The following is a 21,841-nucleotide window of genomic DNA, read 5'->3' as shown; positions in this document are numbered from 1 at the left end:
AAGTGCATGAATGGGACTTTCTCTGCAGGTGTCTTTATGTGTGTTTGTTGACAAATTTGCAACATTATGGACTTCTTTTCCTCTTTTCTCCTTGCTGGTTTTAAGAGTTGTGACCACACAGCGAGCTGCACACACACACGCACCCGCACACACAAGGACGATGATGATAGGGAAGATTAGGAGGGCAGGGCCTCACCTACAAGACAGCCAGCCAGTGGAGAAGAAGAGGAATGAACGAGGTGAACGGAACAAGAATTAGTGTGTGTGCATGTGTGTGCTTGTGTCTAAGCCATTTAGATTAGTCACTGTGCTATGAGTGCTTAATCTGCCCGGATACAGGCCGTTCCATGTCGTTTATACACAACAGAAAAACTGGGAAAAAAAGGCGGATTAAACAGTGTAGCCATGCCATTCCGCCATTGCGGAATACCTTTTCACACAGCCGGTAACCATCCCATCTCTGTTAAGCTTTTGAAGCTGCTTCCTGTATCGACTTCATCCTTCCATCCCACATCATTAACATAAACCCTAACCCTAACCAGCCCAAAAAAGCTTTGGTTGTTAATTACCAACTTCATACATATTATACATTGAAACAAATGGCTATCTATGAAGGTATACAGTTTAATACTCAGATTTTTGGGCCTCTTTCCATGCTTTCATTGTGTTGGACATCAGTTGGTTGGGTTTAGACTGGAGACTGAAGAGATGGGGCTGATAGAAAATTGGTCTTTTCCCCAGTTTTCCTCCATCTACTTTTTACCTTAGCATTTCCGTAATTTTTCTCATATCTTGGTTGTCGTCCAGTTGTTCTAAACTTGTCCTTGTTTTGTTTTCTTGTTTTTTTATCTGCCATGTAGCACTTTGAGATTCCCCCAAATGTAAAGTGCGTTATAAATATAATTTATTATTATTATTATTATTACTACTGTCCTCCACGTGTCATGTTACTTATCTGTGCGATTTCTCGAAGTCCTGCCCAACGACCTTGGCAGAGTGGTTTTGTGTGTACGCGTGTGCGTGTGTGCGTGTGTGTCTGTGTGCAGGAGCGTGTGTAATACGTATTTTATGTATTGGCACTTGAGATGTGTGTTTAACATTATAACCAGATACAATATATATTAGAGGTCAGACTCCCACCCAAATCCATCCATCCATTTTCTGTACTGCTTTTCCCCACGGGGGTCTTGTCCAAATCAGATCTCCATGGATTGTTGTCTGTACTCAGTTCGGTGTCAATTTGAAAGAGAAAAAAGGAACATCCCTTATAATAACAAACTACTAATACAGAAGTGAAGGTGAACACAGCAAGAATAGTCAGCAGCGATGTATATAGCAATAAAAAAGATTATGGCAGATGGACTACAAAACAAAGACATTTTTGTAGTCTATTTGCATAAGGCCCCCCTAAATTGTGTCATTTGATTCCCACGTGAAGAAAGATAATATGTATCATGCCTCTCACGCGTCCCCACGGCATGTGACAAGGAGATGTGACAGAAAATGCGAAGCATGGTGCCGTAGCATGTGCGAGAAAGATGGAGCTTGTTCCCATCGGTTGCCTCCTAATGAGCTTGTTCCCTGGCCGAGACTGATTGGGAGCGTCTGACCTCCTCTTGGATCAAGGACACCCTGTGTGCATTAATGCGGCAGTGGTAGCAATATATATGTAAATGCTTCACCGCAAGTATGCTAATATATTATTGCATGTAACTCATCAGTAGATGCTCACGTCTTGTATTAGTAAATGTGAGGCAGCTTTACCGCTAGTAAAACTCAAAATCTTTTTGGACGTATGAGCTATAAGTGAAGGCCAAACATGCTAAAGTTTTGTAGAAGTATACATTCAATTGCCTCGCCTCCAGTATATGCTAATAATGTCTTATAGAATGTAATGTCTTTATATACTACAAAACATCAGTATGTGCTGGAGATGAGGCCTTAAGTTTTGATATATGTACTATTTTCTACAAAACAGCACCTATTGGAGGTGAGGCCTTTACCTTAACAGTATTGTATGGAGGCGAGGCAAGAACCAAACCCTTTCCAGTCTTAATGAGATCAGTGTCATGTAAAGACTCTTCATTTGATGTTTGAAACGTGATGATTCCCTTTGGCGCTCATTGATATCAGTGCGCCTGTGTGTGAGAGAGAGGTCATCTGTGTGTGGCAGACGCTTCTCAAGTCAGCAGCAGCCTACTTTCAGCAAGTCATGAGACCCGTGCATGAGCTAAATATAGAACAGCACATACTCACAGTGCAAGCCAATGAGGATTACGATGGAATCAATCACAACCAATCACAGTCCTTGTATCTGTGTGTGCGTATATTGTCAGCTTATCTTTCTTATTCCTGGTGTAATGGCAGCCGCATGCAAACTTGTGGGCCACTTTCCATTTCCTTTAAGCTTGTTCTCTATTAATCGTTTCCGCAGTCCTATCACTTGATGCGTGTGTCCTTTGTTAAACATCACACCCCCTGTCCCGAAAATACGCCATTCCCTTTCACGCTCACAATGCATAATACCACCTCTAAAGCCTAGAACTGTTCTTAAGGTTCTTTGATACACAGTTCCCACATAATTGCTGCATCCGTGCTGTTATAGTAGATTTTGAATTTATCCGCATGTGCTGTTATCGGAGAAATTAGTAAAAACGTTTGCGCCTTTCACACAGATCAACAACACTAGAAAAAAGTCCGATCGAAAAACACCGGCAGTGTATCAGGGGCAATTCAATAATTAGACGACATCTGAAAGTCTACTAGTGGACTAGTTTATTTTTCTTCAGCGACGGTGCAATTTGGACAGGATGACTTTTGTCCGGCACGTGACAGCTCGAGAAGACTGGAACGAGGGGTAGACCAATCCTAAGTGACAGATCCGCAGAGATGGCGCGGCAATGGGTGTGCGGGAGGTAAAATCCGATTCAGGGCTCAGGAATAAGAGTGTTGCGGCTCGACGGGTTTGGTGACGCCTGTGAGGAAGGATGATCCATGATGATTGAGCCACACGGCCACCTGTCAATCACTAAAAAACAAGGCCTTAACCTCCACCAAAAAGTCATGGATTATTCTCTTGCCTTTTGCGCGCCACCTCTAATAAGTGGAATGGAAATATGCAAAACATTGTTTACGTAAGGTGGTGACAAACAAACTCAAACGGATCATCAGATTAACTCACGAGACATATACAAAGACTAGAATCTACGTGAGGCATTTCTTTTTTCTAATACTGCATGATGTTAGCATCTCTTGCAATCTTGTCCTACGAATAGACCGCACTCCAGTAGCTGCTCACTTGTGGTATGGAAATGCCTCACTTCTATAGATTCTGTCTTGTCGTATGTAAAAGCCTCACCTCTTGTCGATGCTACTGCCTTGTAGTATTATACTTGTAAAAGTCTCATTTCTAGTCGAACTGGTTTGATATGAAAGTAAAGGCCTAATGTACAAAAGATACTGTCTTGTCGGATTTAAATGCCTCACGTCCAGTCTTGTAGTATGGTAATTCCATTCTTTCAGTAGATGCTTGTGTCTTGCCTCACTGTCAGTAGATGCCGTTTTGTCAAATACAAAGGCTCCAGTGGATGGCTGAATCTTATTACCGTATTATCTCGCTTCCAGTAAACAATGTCTAATTCTAACATATCTACTAATGATTAGCTGTCCAGTGTGTGTTTGTGACTGTGTATGGTCTGTGCTTGATGTTCCGTGCGTTGATGTGCGTTTGTGCGTGCTGCTTTTGTGTGCAAGTGCAGCCCTAATAATCGATAGTGCTTGGATGTCAGGCTAAACCACTTCCTGTCAAAGTGACCTCCAAGAAAGTAAGAAAGGACGGGATGGGACGGTTGGTCGGCGGGGGGGTGGTGTGGGTGGTAGGTGATTGGGCCATCTTCATGTGCCGCAAGGGTGTGAGGTAATTACAGTGAAGTTGCCTCCTCATCACCATTCCTCAACGCTTCACCTTCACACTGCCTGACACACTATAACTGTGCTCTATACAACAAGTATGTGTGGAGAATGTACTCCACTGAGCACTTACTTTTATTCCTGCTGTAACCAAAGCACTCCTATTTTCCATTTTACCTTAATTAACCATCAGACATGGAGGCATAGTAAACGAGTTAGTATACTATAAAACTGGGGCTGGTAGATAGCTTTTTTTTTTTCCACGCAAAAATCAAATCTCAGCTTTTATTCAAAGAAAAAAAAACATTGACAGTGACAATTTACTTCTGGTGTACAAATTACAGATAATGTGACTAGATTGTTTTGGGAAAAAAGAACTGCAATTACAGAGTGAATTGCAATTTTATACATTGCAAAACTAGCACATGTTGTCAACTTTTAACCTGGGATTAGTACTTCTGAGCCGCTGAATATTTTGCCGACGTCGCCTTGCCTCATCTATGTGACGAAAGAGTGTGAGAAGCAGCAAGAAATAGTGCCTGCATGGCCTTCTCCTACGCCTGGCTGACCTTGGGTTGAGCTTTCTACTGTGTGTGTGTGTTTGAAGTTTATGTGTGTATGTCTTTGCGCGCACGTGCGTGTGTGTGTGTGAGTGTGTGAGTGCGAGAAAGAGAGAGCGAGCGAGAGAGAGAGACGTTTCACCTCATATAACACTGCACCACTGCATGTATTGGATTTCCTCCATGTGTGGATCAATAAAGACTCTTATTAACGGACAGCACTGAAGGTCACATGACATGTCCATTACATTCCAGTTTTTTACTGGGGATTTGTTTGGTTTAACCCCCCCCCCCCACACACACACACACACAACGCATACAGTATGTTTTACTTGTGGGTATCAGTTTATGTGATGACACACCAGCATCCACCCTAGTGACTGATGCTCAATGACATCAAGATTCGTGCATACCCGAAATCTGGAGTAGCTGTCCACTGTAGTGACGGATGTGCAACTTTTGACTAGGCTCATCTACATATGGACACAAACAGCTAACCTACCTAAAATTAACAAATTAAGCCCTATTGACCTGAGTAGTTCTTATCAAATGCTCATATTAAGAGTTAGCTTAAATATATGATGCCATATTTTTAGCTTATTATCTTAGCATCGAAATGAAACCTTCGAGAATAGTCATCTGGTCTTTGTCAAACGTGAACGTTCCCTGGAGAAGAAGGTGTTTAAATTTAGCGGCGTGGGCCATTGCAGAGGGGCCAGTCGGCTTTTCCACGCCGACGCGCTTCTTTTAGCACGGTTAGCGCTCCTGCTGCAGGCAGGGAGCACTATAAATAAGTTGGCTTTCATGCACCGTCGTCCTGGCAGCCTCACTCTGGCTCTTCACTCTTCCACTGTTGCCGTGAGCAGAGCTTGACCACACATGGAAGTCAAAATGATTTTGACTAATAATATACAGCAGCTATGAATGTCACCGGCTTTTTTAACTGCAGACAATATTTTTTACTCTGTGGTTTTTTTCTAGCAGCATGGTGGATCGAAATTGCCCAAAGGTGTGCCCTGGCTGGCGACCAGTCCAGCTTGTAACCTGCCTCCTGCCACAAGTCACCTCAAGTGACCGCATTCCACAACAGCTCTGTGGCAAATAATCGAAAATTCATCAAGAAACAGGCTTAAAGTTATTTAATGTCTCCAACCTGAAGTTTAGCCTCAGGCTAAACATAAAACAGAGTTACACATTATTTAAAACCACATACACACTGTTCAAAAGTTAGGGGTCAATTTAGTGTTTTTCATGAAAATTAACATAGTTGCACAAGGGTTTTCAAGGGTTTTCTAATCATCCATTCGCCTTCTAGCATAATTAGCAAACACAATGGACCACTGGAGGGATGGTTGCTGGAAATGGGCCTTTATACACCTATGTACGTAGATTTGCATTGAAAACCAGATGGGTGCAGTGAGAATACTCATTTACCACATTAACAATGTCTAGTGCATTCCTGATTAGTTTAATGTTATCCTCATTGGAAAAAAACAAAATTTATTTTAAAAATAAGGACATTTCTAAGTGACCCCAAACTTTTGAATGGTAGGGTAGCTTCATCTTACCTCAATGCTAATAAAAATGCAAAACATCATAAATGAGCTAACCGACTGTATGGGTGTTGCCATCGAATGACCAATCCTGCAGCTCACTGACAACCCATGATTGACTGCATGTATGTCATCTACAGCCCCCAGGCAGTCATGGTGCAAACACCAAAAGGAGCAGTACATTGTCCATTGAATTGAAACCAAAATGTGGCAAAACCTTTTTAATTCTTTACATTCTATATATTTAAGACATAAGTAGTTCATGCTTCATTTCAGTATGGAAAGATGATTCGAGATATGAGTGTTATGAACTCACAAGCATAGTCCAGAAACAAATTATACTCATATCTCAATACACCACGGTATATCAGTCACTGAAAATGCTGTGAACAATTTTTGGAAACTGTGTATCATTTGTGGTCATTCTATTTATTAATACCGCGCGAAGTGGCTGCTAACATGAATAACTTGTGAAGCGAATGATCATAATAAACGATCAGTAAATATATTTCTATTCATCCTGGATGGATGGTTGGATGTTTATTGCTATTGGAAGTAGGAAGTGTACGAAATCTGAGGATGCATCAGAGCAACTCTACTAGGTGGCAGTTGGCCCGAGCATGGCACGCATTCCTGTGAGTATACATGCGTATTTAATAGTCCATTTAGAAACCCGCTGAACTCTTTCTGAACTCAAAATTTCCCTGGAAGTATTCCCTCTCAATAACATCAAAGGTATCAGTAGTCTCCCGTATAATTTCATGCCTGGCATCGTTTGCTTAAGCTGCCTTTTTATTTTCTCCCTCCTAATGGCCCACTTCATATCGGGAGCCAATGACACACTGGCAGATTCTTTAAACGCCTGCCATTGTCTTTGCGGACGTTCGGCAATGAATAAGCAAATTTCTTATTTGCGTCTCTTCTACGGACGTGTTCACTCTGGCCGCAGGCATTTCAGAGTGCTCCTCGCCGTACTGCCAGAATAATCACAGGATGAACTTTGACTGACCCCCCTTTGGTCTCGTGAGAGAGTGCACTTCCGGGAGAATTGCGGAAGATTTGGATTGTTTTGCGTTTGTAGTGACCTACATGTAGCTTTGACATCAAAGGCCTTATTTTTGTGTCCAGACTAGCTCAATAATCTTTCAATTAATTTATCCCTACAATGATTTTAAGAGATTGTCCTATGTTGTTGTCATATTAATGAATGAAATATGATGACATCTACCGCATATTTCTAAACAGCTCGTAATCTGTCTGCCTGCGTCTTGATCAAATCCATCCAATTCGCATTACATCATCTGCGCCTCAATTCAGACCTGCTTTTAACTTGTCTAAAATTCAGTCTACCGTAATTTTCGGACTATAAGTCGCGTTTCTTTTTCCATAGTTTTGGGCGACTTATACTCAGGAGCGACTTATATACATATATATATATTTTTTTTCACTTTTTGGGGCATTTTATGGCTGGTGCGACTTATACCCCGGTGCGACTTATAGTCCGAAAACTACGGTACTTTGAGTCAGCAAATTGACAGCTGTGTAGTAGAATATGCCGCAATGCTTTTCGAGGTGGAGGGCGATGTACTAAATTTGCACACCTGCTAAACTAGACTTGCCCCTGCACAAAAATGAAGATGTGGCCTTTTTTACGCTGTCACCAAATTGTCAGGTGTGCCAGAGGTTCGCCAGCTCCGCCCCCAAAACGCGGTCTGCCACATTCTCAAACCTGGAAAACTCCAGACCCAGCACAAAAATGAAGATGGGGCCGTTTATATACGCTAGGCGCTGGGCGTCTGTATTCAAAAACAGGACCCAAAGACTGATATGCAAATGCTGTAGCAAAAATAGCTTGTGTGGATCTGCCCACTGTAGTATCTGATGTGCAATTTTGATATCAATTCATATGCATATTGAGGTTTTGGAAAGACTGGTGATTAACACTGACATCAGGTCAAATGCCAAGGAGTTTGCTTGCGTTAACTGGATAGAAATTTTTAAAAAACCCTCAATAATTCCTCCCCATACAAATTCTTGTGTGGAGGATGGACCAATTACATTTTGGGGCCAATCCTAATCAGATTGAGGGGCCTTGGCGGAGGACAACACTCCACTTTAGTGCCAGAAAGCGTGCTTCATGAGATGAAAGAGAAGAAGGATGCGCCTAGCCAGCAAGCCGAAGGTGCACGTGAGTGACTGTGGATGTGATCAGCATGCTAAGATAGTGTCAGAGACAAGCACACACCTGCATGAGAAACTGGAGGGAGATGAAACAGTGGGAGGGTCTAATGGAGGGCGTCTACTCCTTCACCATGCCTTTTTTCCTCTGTTAGACAGTATTGAGTCACGACCGCCCTGCTCATTCTTTTACTGTGGTAATGCAGGTAAAACAGGTAAAGACATTTTTCATGTGCCTCCTAACTAGGTATGTCTTTGAAACACGGATAGGGATGGAAACTATAAAATTGTTGCTTCAAACCAAGCTGGTCGGTTTCCAGTGTCTTTTAAAGCCATTTTTTTGTGAGTCTACTCCTGATAGACATGCCTCCCAACGTTCTTATGGCTTGGGGAAATGGGGGCCAAATTTTCCTTCAAGGTTTTTGGGACTTTCAAATTATATGGCAAGTCAGGCTCCTAAAATGGCTGCTGCAAACCAAAATGGTTGGCTAAATTCCCATTAGATCATCTCACTTTATTATGTAATTATAATGATAAATAATAATGTGGCAAAACATGGTGATATCATGCGTCGACTCGAATAAATATAAACAAAGCAAATGCTAAATTTCAAAGACATGGCTGTTACAATTAGCATATGCTAATCCATAATCACCAATTGAAAGCCAAATAAACACACTAATGAGGGTTAGGGAGATTAATGAATCTGATGAACGAGAGCCTGTTAATCCTTTCCAGTTTCACATTGGTGTAAAACTAGTGCCTTTTGTAGATTTTGAGAAGATAAAGCGCCTTTGTGAATTAATACATGCTAAATGAGTCACGGTGAGTGACTGGAAGTAGATAACAGATCAGATGTTAATATTACTTGCCACTGTTTCATATTTTTTCATTAGAGTCATGAATGAAATGTTCATTAGAAGGGTAATGGAATATTCTTTCTGATACAGTATATGGCATGAATTGCTCGCATCAGCGACATTAGCATTTTTTTTTTAAAGGTTAGCGGTGTCATTGCAGTCAGCTACAATGAGTTACTTTTCAACATGGGTGCATTTTGTACATACAGTCAATATATCATGTACAGGTGCTCTCGTCAATAAAGTTTTACAATTTCTTTTTGATCGGAGATACAAGTAAACTTATCGGGATGATTTTTTTTCACTGATTCAACCCTTGTTTTTTCTTCAGCGCATCAGTTTTTTCACAACATAGCACACATCCAGAAGAGAAGCAAACCCGGACGTTTGACACCGCAAAAACATCAGAAGTAAAATGGGTTTCAAACAAATGCGGAAACGCCAAAAAGTGGTAGCCCACGACATCTTGTACACACATGCAAATACGTAATTTAGCCTCCAAGAATGCCACTGCACTTCCACACTTCGTTCCAACTTTAGCAACGCACGTAACATAAGCTCCATTATTGTTGAAAGCCTCTATGAGGTTAGACAGTATTTCACAACATGGAGACTCTACTACTTCTTGTTATTATTCAATTGTCAATTAATTCCCATTTTCACTGTTATTCAATGTCTCCAGTGGAGCACGCTCACTTCCTCCCACTGGGTCACACACTTTGCTTCCTTTTTTCACAATGACGTGGCTCAGTCTGTGTGTGTGCCTGACTATGCACCACGAGGCTGTTAGAGTCCTGTCTGGAAAATCACTCCTGCTGCAACGGTAGATAACATTGATTCTTGTCACTCTGTTATTATCCTGTGATGGCTGTGTAAAAGGCAAAGGCGGATAAATGAAGGGTCTTCAGTTGGATTTGATCACTTTCAAAATATGGTGCCTTCCGTGTTGCCATCAAAGGGAATGGGCCCACATTTTTTGTTAACGCATCTGACCCGAAATGGAGGGTTTGAAGTCAAAGGTCACCCACGATAATTTCCTGCAGTCACAACCCAGTTTATTCTCAGGTTTTTGTGCTAAGGTCCTTCACAACCGACATTTCCCCAGGCTTTTTGCAGCTTTTATTCGGGTGGCTGGTTTGTGTGAAAAGTAGCAAAATGAAATGGGGTTTGGAGTCAAGCCTCAAATTTACCAGCTTCAAGGTCCTTCAAAGTAGTATTTTTAATATTCATTTTCTACTGCTGTTCTGAACGAAACATACCAACCTGGAAGTGAGGGTTTGTGGATGGACACTGGTGCCCATCATCCAGTTATCTGATTACGTGCCTTGGCTTCTCTGCGTCTAGGTTTTCACAGTGAATTACCCTGACCACACCTTCTCTTCTTTTTCGCATCTGCAGTATGGGGAGGAGGAAGTGTGCTCAGACCGCCTGGACACCGACTTTGCCGACATTGACCTCTCGCAGCTGGACACCAGCGACTTTGACAGCGTCAACTGCCTCAGCGAACTGCAGTGGTGCAGTGATCAGGCAGCGGATGCGTCGCCGGCCTCCATCCGATACAGCACACCCGACGAACTTTTTGAGGTGAGCGTGCATATTGTCCTCATTTACAAACCAGAATTTCAAGGAATCACAGTTTGAACACCAAGGGTGAAGAAACACATGGAGACAGTTAATATGCTCACAGGCATAAATTCTTCATCCTCTCCTAAAAATGACTTTTACAGCATCATACTGAGTTGCAGCATTAAACCAACACTTTAATTATTTCAATTATTTAAATTCTGTTTAACTAGGTTATTAATATATTTTTAAAAAGTACAATATTATAGTGTGAATGCTTCTTTCCTATTTTTAAAAACCCAAACACAGGCTGTAACAAATGGCCTTTCAATGGGGAAATAGGATTTTTTTTTAGAGACAGGGATGGTTACTCAACAAAGTAAATTTACATCTCAAGCTATCACTACATACGTGCTAAAAGGATTGTGGCAATCGTGTGAATTCCTTTTGTCCAACCATTATAATGGCCAGAATCCCCTAAAATGCCACTTGCAATACAAAGTGGTCTTATACTGAACATTTTACAGCCGAAGGTCTTCAGCGTCTTTTGTACATTCAGCCACACTGAACGCGGTTGCCAGGTTTTTATACAATGGGGATCAATGATTGTTCACATGCTCGTGATGCAAGGGTAACAGAAAAGTCAAAATGATTTCTGGTGCACTTCAGATTGAAGAGGAAAACGCGGCGCTGCTGGCCGCTCTGACGGACAGCCTCGACGGCATGGTAGACGCAGAGGTGGGCGGCCTCTCTGTCTTCCCCGCTCTGGGGGAGGACGAGCCCGAACAGGACGAGGATGACCACGACCATCTTCATCATCTTTCTGTTGGCGCAAAACACATCAAATGCTCGCAGGACACCGAGGATCCTTCTCTGGTAAGGCCATTTCCTGTTTTTCTTTCTCCCTTTTCTTCCTAAATAAGGAAAATAAATCACATACTAACTTTATTTACAAATGGCTACCTGAATTTGGCTACCTGAACCCACAGATGTTGTTCATTGAATTATTCTTGGTTATACTTGAATCTACATCTGTGTGTGGTGTCCAAGCGCTCTCTACTAGTTTGTTTTTCACCAGCGTGCACCCCCCTTTCACTTTTCACACGTCATTGTGGGATGCCTTAGTAGACCACCCCTCCCTCTCCCGGTTGCGCCCCCTGCTATTGCCAAAGTCCAAAAAGTTCCAGCAATCTACTGTAACTTTGTTTGTCTTGGTTTGAACCTGAGAAACACTTTTCATGCTAAATATCTGTAACGATGATCGACTCCTGCTACAATGCCAACGTGTTCTGAAAGAAGGACTAACTCATCATTCACTGAAGCTCAAAGAAGCTTTTTTGTGTCTGTGTGTGTTTGTGTGCTGGATCTAGACTACAAAGATGCTTTTGTTCCAGTTGGCTGAAGCATAAATATTCACTCAGTCTCACGCTCTCTCCGTTTGCATGGCCCGTTTGCTAGTTGGTGCTCTATCAATCTCTAGAATTTTAATTAAGACGTGCTAATTTAATGGGTGCGCCAACTCTAATGGAGTAGTGAAAGAGTCATATAGTTTTGGAACGGCTCTTCTACAGTGTAAAATGTACCTGTGATTCATTGGGGTGAGTAGCATGAGGCGTGGTAAACTATTCTATCGTGGCTTAAAAATATTGGATGTTGTATCAGTGGAGGTATTTTCCAACTGGACTTTCTTTTGATACTTTTTGGCAAGTCGGGGAGATTTTGGTTCTCATGGTAGGGGTGTACAAATTTTATTCATGTGGGTGCATGTATAGTTTGGGAACGGTAATGACATTATGACCTGTTAGGAGTTTGCATGTTCTCCCCGTGCCTGCGTGGGTTTTCCCACATCCCAAAAATATGCCAATTGAGCACTCCAAATTGCCAATAGGTGGGAGTGCGAAAGGTTGATTGTCTCTGTGTGGCCTGCGATTGGCTGGCAACCAGTTCAGGGTGTCCCCCGCCTACTGCCCGTTGACTGCTGGGATAGGCTCCAGCACGCCCGCGACCCCCGTGGGGACAAGCAGTACAGAAGATGGATGGATGAATGGATGGATGGATGGATAATTCCAATGGTGGAGGAGTGACAACCTGCCATCTCTAGCAAGGAGATGTGTCTTGAAAAAATAAAGTATTTATTATACAACCTGAAATCAAGTTAGCCATATGCTAAACTGACTTTGTTTTGATCTGTTTTGCTGAGTTGGGAAGATTTTAATGTTGAGGATGGGGATGCGCCAATTCTGTCTCGTTTTTGAAGGGATATATGCATTAAGAAGCTTGAAAATGCCTGATCTTAAAGTGAAGTCAGTGTTGATATATACTGACTGGGTTATGTTTAGATTTTTTTTGTGGATGGAGTTTGGGGTAGTGCTTCCAAGAATAGGGCCGTACCAACTCTCTCTGGGTGTTGAAAAGTTTTGGGAAACGTTTTTTTTTTTGCAGTACACTAAACTGTCTTTTTTTCTGTGTAAGGGTTAGTGCCGTTCGAACCGTTATGGTTCCAAGGGTGTGATGTGCCAATTCTGTCATGGTGTTGAAAGATTACTTGGCTTAAAAGGTTTATGAAATGATGCGTAAATTGTGTTAAAGTTGATGATTTTCCATTTGGTCGAGTCTCAGAATACAAGATGTAGCTTAGCATAGTAGCTACACTCACACACACACATGCACGCACGCAGACACACACACAAACACACAGATACAGATACACACAACAAGTGTCCAAGCAGGGCGCTAAATGCAGTGGTGGCATTGTTTAGTCCCTAAACAATGAGTCTCATGACAATGATGTCTTTGTGTTTTGACATAAAATAACAAGTGCACCCCTGGCCTGCCCCTTGGGTGACATTGAGAAGTAAATCATCCAAATGACAAGCAAGGCAAGCAGGTTAATCAGTTGCATTCAGGAAAAATAGAAAGAGAAAATGGTCAAAATAACGAGTGCTTGAATTCATACAATGTTGTAATGTTTGAAGAAAAAAAAACATTGCTTCAATGCGTAAACTTCAGAAGATGACAAGAACAGAAATCTCTTGGTGAAATTAAAATTTGATTTTCCCCGAATAGAATCAGCCTTAGCAATATCTGGACCGAAGCTAGTGCCATGCTGTGACCAAATCTGTTCCACATTCATAGATTATACCACATTAATACCAGACTCAGACAGACCAGTACCAGACCACTCCCGGACTAGAACCATAATCAGACCAGTGACATGCTTTACAGGGCTGTCACTTGACTAGAATCAGAGTACAACCAAATTAACATCAGACTAGAGCCAGCAGCCCCTCCCCAGGGATCATACCGCACTCCAGAGTCCAGACATAATCACAGTATTTTCTCTCTAATCTGATATCATCTGATAGGTCTGTTATGAAGACTTTGCTGATGGTGACAATGATAATGATGATGATGATGATGATGATGATGATGATGATGATGATATGAAGACTATGTTTCACCAGACACACTGGTAGCTCCACAATGTAATGAATTAATAATAATTTAACAGTTTCTTCCTCGTCTTGTGTTACTAGCTGAAGATCTTGCTGCTCACTCCGCCCAATGTGCCTGTGGGCAAAGATAGCGTCCATGGGCATCGCTATAGAAACAGAGGATTACACTCACGGACGGTCCGGCCTCCAGTTAAGGTGAGGAAGATATATTATGACAAACCAAGGTCACAGTACACCTAATGCTGAACTAATTAAAAATGAGTAAGTTAGCAAATAAATTAGCAAAGGAGTTCAAACATACCAGTGATAAACTGAGACAGATGAAGCCCAGCTACTACCAGAGTCCAACAAGATTAGTAACAAACCTGGACCAGACTAGTACCATGGTAGGACCAGACTAGTATCACCCTTCTACCAGTTTAGATCCAGACTAGTACCAGTCTAGAATCTAATTAGAAAAAGACAAATATAATAGCTCTAGGGCAGTATCAGAATTGAGCAACCTAGTTCAGGTTAGTAATACACTAGTACCAGACTAGTAGAAAACTAGGATTAGTACTTGGATTAGTAACACACTAGTACCAGGATAGTAGAAAGCTAGATCAGACTACTGCTAATTTAGGAACTCATTAATAACAGACTAGAGCAGACTAAAACCAATCGCAGAAGCATCCCAGACTGTCATCAGATTAGAATTATACAACAAGTATGTAGTTCAAGACGAGTCGTATTTGAGAAATGAGGAGGGACCAAACGAGGACCAAGTGAAGTACCAGACGAGTACAAGACAAGTGCCAAACTAAGACCAGTTAGAACCAGGCTGGGAGACAGATTGCAATTCAATTACTTTTTTTCATGCATCATGACAAGAAATGATGGCGTAGTATATACTGAACGAGTCTCTTTAAATTCAAAACACAACCAAGCTGAACATGTGACTGATGTATTTATTCACTTTTCAATTCCACTCTTCAGTCGTCAGGAACAACAAACAACACCACTTAGAAGTGAGTGTGGTGCAAAGAGAGAGCCCATCGCTCATCAACAAATATGGCATAAGGGGAATATATGTACAACTACTCTGTACTAGACGATTGTGGTACTGCTTGTCCAATTTGGGGTGGCTGTGTAAAAGGGATTGGGGCAAACCAGGGACCACTAATTAACTTTGTTAGAACCATGTCAGTACATTTAGAGATTCTTACCTTACTAGAAGCAGGGTATTATCAGACTATTACCAGACTACTTCAAGACTACAACCTTGCGCAGTATCAGTATATTAGCCAACTCTTACTAAAACTGGATTTACAAACGTACAAGGCTTTATCCAAAACAGAATTACACTAGTATGTGTCAAGAAAAAGACCCAGATAACACCAACGCTAAACCCAGACCAGTTTGAGACTACGACTAGACCAGAGCTATGTGGCTACTGATTAGAGCCTGTTTTTCCATCATAAAATCCTCATGGGTAATCATTCCAACCAACCATCCATCCATCCATCCATCCATCCTTTTTCTATACCAGCTGTCATCGGGCAGTAGGCGGGGGACAACCTGAACTGCTTGCCAGCCAATCGTAGGGCGTGGGTAATCAGTAAACAAAAATATAAAAAATTATGATGTTCCGAAATAATTAACTTTTTTATGCTAAATTTAGTCACAAATGTACTTAAATGCACTTGATACATTTAATTCGAAAGGCACTTTACTTTTCAAAGAAATCTCAAAGAAAGTGCTAAATCGAAAAAAATATCATGAAAAACCTTCGTGCGGTAATCGCTACTCTAATTGTCTGTGTGTGGGAAGCACTATTAGCTCACTGCTTAATATCTGAAAAACGCATGCGATGCGGTAATTGGATAAACTGTGTGAAAAGATGGTAATATTTGTGCGGTTAATCAATGAGCGTGTCTCCACCCTCTCAGATGGATGCTTCTCAGGTGCGGAAGCCACGCGCCGTGCGTCCAGCGGGCCGCTTGTGCACCGAGCTCCATCGCCATCTCACCATATCCCGGCGAGACGCCAAGGAGCCCCCAACTGCAGATCCGGAGGACGAAGAGGAAGAGGAGGAGGATGAAGACGATGACGACAGCGAATCAGAGGAGGACGATGATGAGGAAGAAGAGTCTTCTGGTAGTGAGGTAGAGGCAAGGCAAATCAAGGCCCCTGCCGAGCCTGTCAAACCTCAATTCACCTCGGAAAAAGAACTCCGCTCTGTAGTGGAGCTTATCACCTACATGCACACATACTGCATGCCTGTGCGCAAGCAGCAGGGTCTGGACCGTAAGGACCCGCCCAGGCCTCGAGCTCGACCCGATGCCACCCGCCCGTCAGTAACAAACTCTCACAGCCGGCTGGTCCTGGTGGCTCCGTCAGCGAGCAGTGGGCCAGGGTATGAGCCCCGGAGACTTCCCTTCGCGAGGCGGAGGCAGTTGAAACCCAACTCCTTTCTCCGTGATCTCCTGCAGCAGAGTAGCTCATTTGATGTGAGCAAGCCTTATGGATTGCACAGTCCACCGTACACTCAAGCAGGACCAGGATCCCCGCCTTCCAACCGACCACTTGGCACTGTCACCACTAAACCAGATCTTTGTAAGGACCCTTCCTTGCCCGCAAGGAGAAACCACCCCTATGAGGCGCTGAAAAGCCCTGTGGAAGACAGTGGCTCATTCTCAGTTCGCCGCTCCAGGCGTCTGGCTTCCTTCCCCAGTCGCTTTGCCAAGAGGCTGCGGCCCGGGCAGACGAGGGAGGGTGACTGGAGTGAGGAACGGGATAACCGGCAGGCGGGAGGCAAGCTCTCGTCAACTCAAGCGGGAGGAGGGACAACGACAGAGGCAGGAATGCAAGGTGACACAACAGAGATGACCAAAACCTGCTGCCACAGCGGTGAGAACATGTCCATGAGCTTAGTTAAGATTTTTTGGGGGTTGGTAGATGGTGTCAAGAATAGAGTTGTTGGATTGGCTTGTTACTTCAGTGGCTTGGGAAAAGACCCTCCCTTGACCTAAGTAGCTATCAATTAAACTGGTTTTAGTTACCCTGATTTAGTTTCTCACTTGGGTAAAGCTGACAGGGATATGGCACAAGGTGTGTTGCTTAATATGTTATATTAATAAAAATAATAAATACGAATAATGATCATGCATTAGGTTTATATATCACTTTTAGTCATAGTCATTCACTAAACAGGGTTGGGGAATTTGCGGTGGCGGAAATTGAGATGTGCCAACTCTGTTTGATTTTTGGACCGGTTCGTGATTTTAGTAGTTTGGAAAAATATGTTTTGTCAGGTAAAATCGACATAACTATAATCTAAATAGTGTCTATTTTTTTTTATTGATTGGCCAAAGATAGGGGTGATTGGCCTAAGAAATAACCTGATGCACCCTCCCAGAGGGCAACACTATTTTACCATTCCGCACCAAATTAGCCAGTCAGTAGCCCAAAGAAGGTAATTTGGGGGAAAGGCACAATAACAGTAGGATGAATAGTTGACTTTAATATAAAGTTGACATGTTGGGTGGACAGGTTTGTCAAATGTGACTTGACTTGATGAATGTTGTGACATTGTGATGTGAGTCAGTTGTGTAAAGAGGACAGCGCTATTCAATGTTGTCCACATCTTCTTTTATTGCTCAAATTGTTCTTTGTGTGTGTGTGTATGGACAGAGAAGCGAGCCTGCCTGTGTCTGCCTCTCAACACCAGCAAGTCCACAGGGTGAGAATTTCTCTTGGCTTTATCACACTCATGCTGACCGACTGCAACATTGTCCATGCCGTGAAGGAGCCAATGTGTTTAGGATTCTTTGTTTGTAGGCACAAGCGGGCATCCTGTCATCAGAAGTGAGAGCAGATACATGAGCAGTTTACTTAACAGCACACTTACATTTGTTTTTACTCAGGGTGTCTGTAGGAGACTGTGAATGGGCCTGTGCAGGAATCGTTGCTCCATGTACAAGGCCTTGAAGGAGGTCCCTATAGGAGGCCTTGGTTTCTATACATGGCCTTGAGTGAGGCTCCTGTAAGGGACCTTGAAGAAGGACTCTTTATTAGGTCTCCAGGGATCCTTGAAGGATGTACCTGTAGGAGCACTTGGGTTCATAGTTCTTGAAGGGAGTCCCTGTAGGAAACCTCGAATGCAGACTAGAGAAGTACTTTTACTCATTGTACGAGTCCTTGAAGAAGGTCTTTGTAGTCTCTGAAGTAGGTCTTGTAGGAATCAATGAAGGGGATATCTGTACAGGTCCTTGAAGAACCCCCCCACAAGGAGGTCTTTAAAGGAGGTTCCTTAAGGAGTCCTTGAAAGTCCTTTTATAATGTCTCTGTACCGTATAAGTTCCTTGAGGACGTATAGGTGTCTGTCTGAGTTCCTATTGGAGGTACTCTATGTCTATGATTATTTGATGATGTGCATAATGGCAATCGTGCACTCCGTTTAATACGCACGACTTTGCCAAATTGTCATTTCTCATCCCAGCAGCCTAATATTGATGCATTCTAATCCAAAACAGATTGTATTCCAAGATGCTTAATGATTCTGACTGTAAGCTGAGCCCAGACGGGCGCATCCTCTCTGCCCTCGCTTTTCCACATTAACATCCCACTGGCATCCCTGGAGCGTCTCCAACTCGCTCCGGCCGCCATACTGAGCGCTTTCCCTGGCATGGGTCCATTCTTCACATTAATCTGTCTTTTCAAAGAGCTGGCCGTTTTTTGATTCCCGTGGTCGGTGTGATTGTGGTGCCCAAAAAAAAAAGGAATTAAAAAAAAAAGAAAATAGATGAGAGAGAAGAATGGCGGTGAGGAAAGGCCTGCATGTGGCAGCTCTGATAAGACAGGAGGCGTATTGATGAAATCTTATGTGATTCTCTTTTGTGTTTTCTCTGACTGAAGAGAGTTCAGCAGCAAGACATTTGAGCAGACGCTCGGCGTGGATCTGTGTGGAACTGCAGGTAAACTTTGAGTATTTGAAGTATTCTCGCAAGCCATTGACGGAAGACCCTGTGTGAGTCCTTCAATGACCTTATTTAAATCTCCAGGTCTGACGCCTCCCACCACACCGCCTCACAAGCCGGTGGAGGACGACCTCTTCAAGCCAACCGAGGCCAGAAAGGATGGCGAAAGAAACACTGACGCGTCTGTCCACTCATCCGTCCACTCCTCCGCCAACGTTGTCGGCGGCCTCCGAGCATCCTGGCTGAGCCGCACACATCAGCGTAAACTACCGGAGCAGACAGAGCTGTATGCCCAGCTGCGGCGCATGGGTCAGGCCGGAGACGACGACGCCTGCCGTGGCTTCGGCGACCACGACTACTGTGTGCTGAGCCTCGGAGAATCCCGCAAGCGCAGCGTTGCCATGCTGAGCACCGTACTGCAGGGGGTTGGAGAACACCAACTCAGTGATGCAGCGCCGGAAAATGGCATCCAGTCCAATGTCGGCGAGCCAATGACATCATCACAACCCCCGTCTGACTGCCAGTCAGTGGCCACCACACCCCCTGCCTCAGAAGAAGAGTGCTCTGCGCTGTCCCGCTCGCCCTCACCGACCCTCCACCTTTGTTCCGACTCCACCGCTAGCAAGGGAAACTCCAGGTAAACATCCCAAGAGAGGTCGACTTTTTGATTTATTTCTAGTCGTCGTGTGTATTTCACCTTTGCAAGGTGGTGGTCATCCTGAATAACTGGCCAGAGGAGCTGTCGCGTTAATTGTATGTGAGCCAGCAAAGCAAAATCAGCTACAGTGACCCGTATTTCAGAAATAAGGTTTTAGCTTAATCAAAAAGAGAATGATCTCAGCTCTTGACACCATTATTACTCATTACTGTATTACTACAAATATGAATAAGTAGATTTGACACGCCCCCGTTGAGCCTACAGCAAAGCTAAGCTAGGATGCCCGATTCCATGTGTGGACAGCAAGAAAACTAAACGGCCATTGTGCAGCATACCGTTGCGCACAACGCCGTAAGTGAACTTTTACCTGGTAAAACGGTTTTGCCTTTTCATCGAATGCTATACAGTGAAAGCACTGTCAATATAATGCACCTGTTCTCTTTTCCCTCCCGCTGTTGTTTCCCTCTTTTGTCCTTTTTTCCCCTTTTCATCCCTAACGTGTATTCTCCCGTCCTCAGTGAACACGCGATATCTCCAGACGACGAGCAGAAGAACAAAGCCAAATCTGACGAGGTACACAGTGTTCCCGCTCGCTCCATAGTGAATCGCTACATTGTGTGTATGTGCGTGCGTGTATGTGTGTGCAGACAACATCTGCAATGCTAAAAACCTCCCACGTCCATCTGTGTGTTTTCTCCCACCCGTTGCTAACTGTTGCCATGGTTTCCCTGTTGCCAGGAGAACTGTCAGGTGTTCTACATCCACAACCTGCCCAGCAGCATGACCCAGAACATGTTGAGGAAGCGCTTCCAGGTCTTTGGCACAGCCGAGGACTGCAAAGTCATCATCTGTAATGAGTACGTAACCAGCTTCCAACCAGACCAAAGTACATTTTAAGTCACCAATATACCGTATTCTCCGGACTATAAGGCGCATGTAAAAACCTAAAATTTTCTCAAAAGCCGACAGTGCACCTTATAGTCCGGTGCGCCTTAGATATGGACCAAATTCCTAAATTTAAACTAGCCTGAAGCATTGTGTCATGAAATCAACCATAAGTGGCCCGCTGAAGACTATGAATCATGAATCAAAAAGAATATGGATCTTTATTTTGTGATTATAAAGTCATTTGTTACATCTGAAGTTGAAATAAAAAAGATCAAATGGAGAACGATTTGATTTGGATTAAAAATCTGACATGATGCATTAATGGTGCGCCTCATAGCACGGTGCGCCTTATATAAGGACAAAGTTTTAAAATGGGCCATTCATTGAAGGTGCACCTTATATAGCCTTATAGTCCGGAAAATACGGTACTAGAATAACTGACTTCAGAAACCTTGTCCAGAAACGCATAGATCGTCCATATTCCATATCTTCCAGCAGTGGTTTCTACGAAGACCTGTAGCGAACCGCGAATCATTTGTAAGCACATGGTTGTTGGGTCTGCACCAGGTTTAGTTTGTTTGTATTCACACCAGCATAAAAGGTCCCGGACCAGCGTGGAGCAAGCGTTTGAGGTGTGAATACACCCTAGACTCAATTTGGACATGTTCAGGAACCTAATCCTTCGATTACCGTAACAAGTTTCACTTACCAACATGAAGGCAACAGTTTTGAGTGAACCCACAAAAAAAAAAAGGTAGCAGTACCAATTTAGGACAAATTGGCCATTTAGACTCAATAAGACTCTTCTGGGCTCCTTCAAAGATTAACTCCTGCTACTAAATATGAACTTCATACACTAAGACAGGCAAAAATGATCCGTTTTCGTTATTGTGTGATTCCATGAGGTACTAATAGTTCTGATATGTGTCTCTTCAACTGTATGTCCGCAGGGAGCGCTGCGGCGTCATAAAGATTCGCCAGTCCGGCATCCAGCGGCACCGGCGGGAGCGTGAGAATGTTTTCCAGAGCGCAACTATGAGTGGGAGGAGACTGACGAGGAAGCGTTACATCGACCTTGGTGACTACTGCAACCCACACAGAACAGATGCTCTAAATTCCCTTGTGCTAGGCTAATGTTAGCATGGCATAAAATCTGGACTTCGAACACAAAGTGCATATTCTGTTGGATCAATGGCACAGGTGCCCACACACGTTCATTGCATTTTCTCCCATCTCGTCGAAAACCATTTAATAATTCT

At 43.3% G+C, this 21,841-nt stretch overlaps 1 protein-coding gene across 3 annotated transcripts in view; it reads left to right on the top strand.

Annotated features, from left to right (window-relative positions):
* ppargc1b (peroxisome proliferator-activated receptor gamma, coactivator 1 beta) overlaps positions 1-21,841 on the top strand; it is a 53,666-nt gene that overhangs the window by 26,663 nt on the left and 5,162 nt on the right. For 2 of the 3 annotated variants that reach the window (XM_061278901.1, XM_061278893.1), the window contains exons 2-11: positions 10,459-10,644; positions 11,293-11,499; positions 14,160-14,273; positions 16,007-16,967; positions 17,751-17,799; positions 18,975-19,033; positions 19,121-19,673; positions 20,213-20,267; positions 20,433-20,551; positions 21,533-21,660. In XM_061278901.1, the coding sequence (XP_061134885.1) occupies positions 10,459-10,644; positions 11,293-11,499; positions 14,160-14,273; positions 16,007-16,967; positions 17,751-17,799; positions 18,975-19,033; positions 19,121-19,673; positions 20,213-20,267; positions 20,433-20,551; positions 21,533-21,660 (2,431 nt within the window). Of the gene's footprint in view, positions 1-9,791; positions 9,884-10,458; positions 10,645-11,292; positions 11,500-14,159; positions 14,274-16,006; positions 16,968-17,750; positions 17,800-18,974; positions 19,034-19,120; positions 19,674-20,212; positions 20,268-20,432; positions 20,552-21,532; positions 21,661-21,841 lie in introns of those variants that run through there. The other variant, XM_061278908.1, reaches the window with a different exon arrangement.

The sequence above is a fragment of the Syngnathus typhle genome, linkage group LG1 (assembly GCF_033458585.1).
Source record: "Syngnathus typhle isolate RoL2023-S1 ecotype Sweden linkage group LG1, RoL_Styp_1.0, whole genome shotgun sequence".
Classification (NCBI taxonomy): domain Eukaryota; kingdom Metazoa; phylum Chordata; class Actinopteri; order Syngnathiformes; family Syngnathidae; genus Syngnathus; species Syngnathus typhle.
This window is presented reverse-complemented; position numbering and strand designations above follow the sequence as displayed.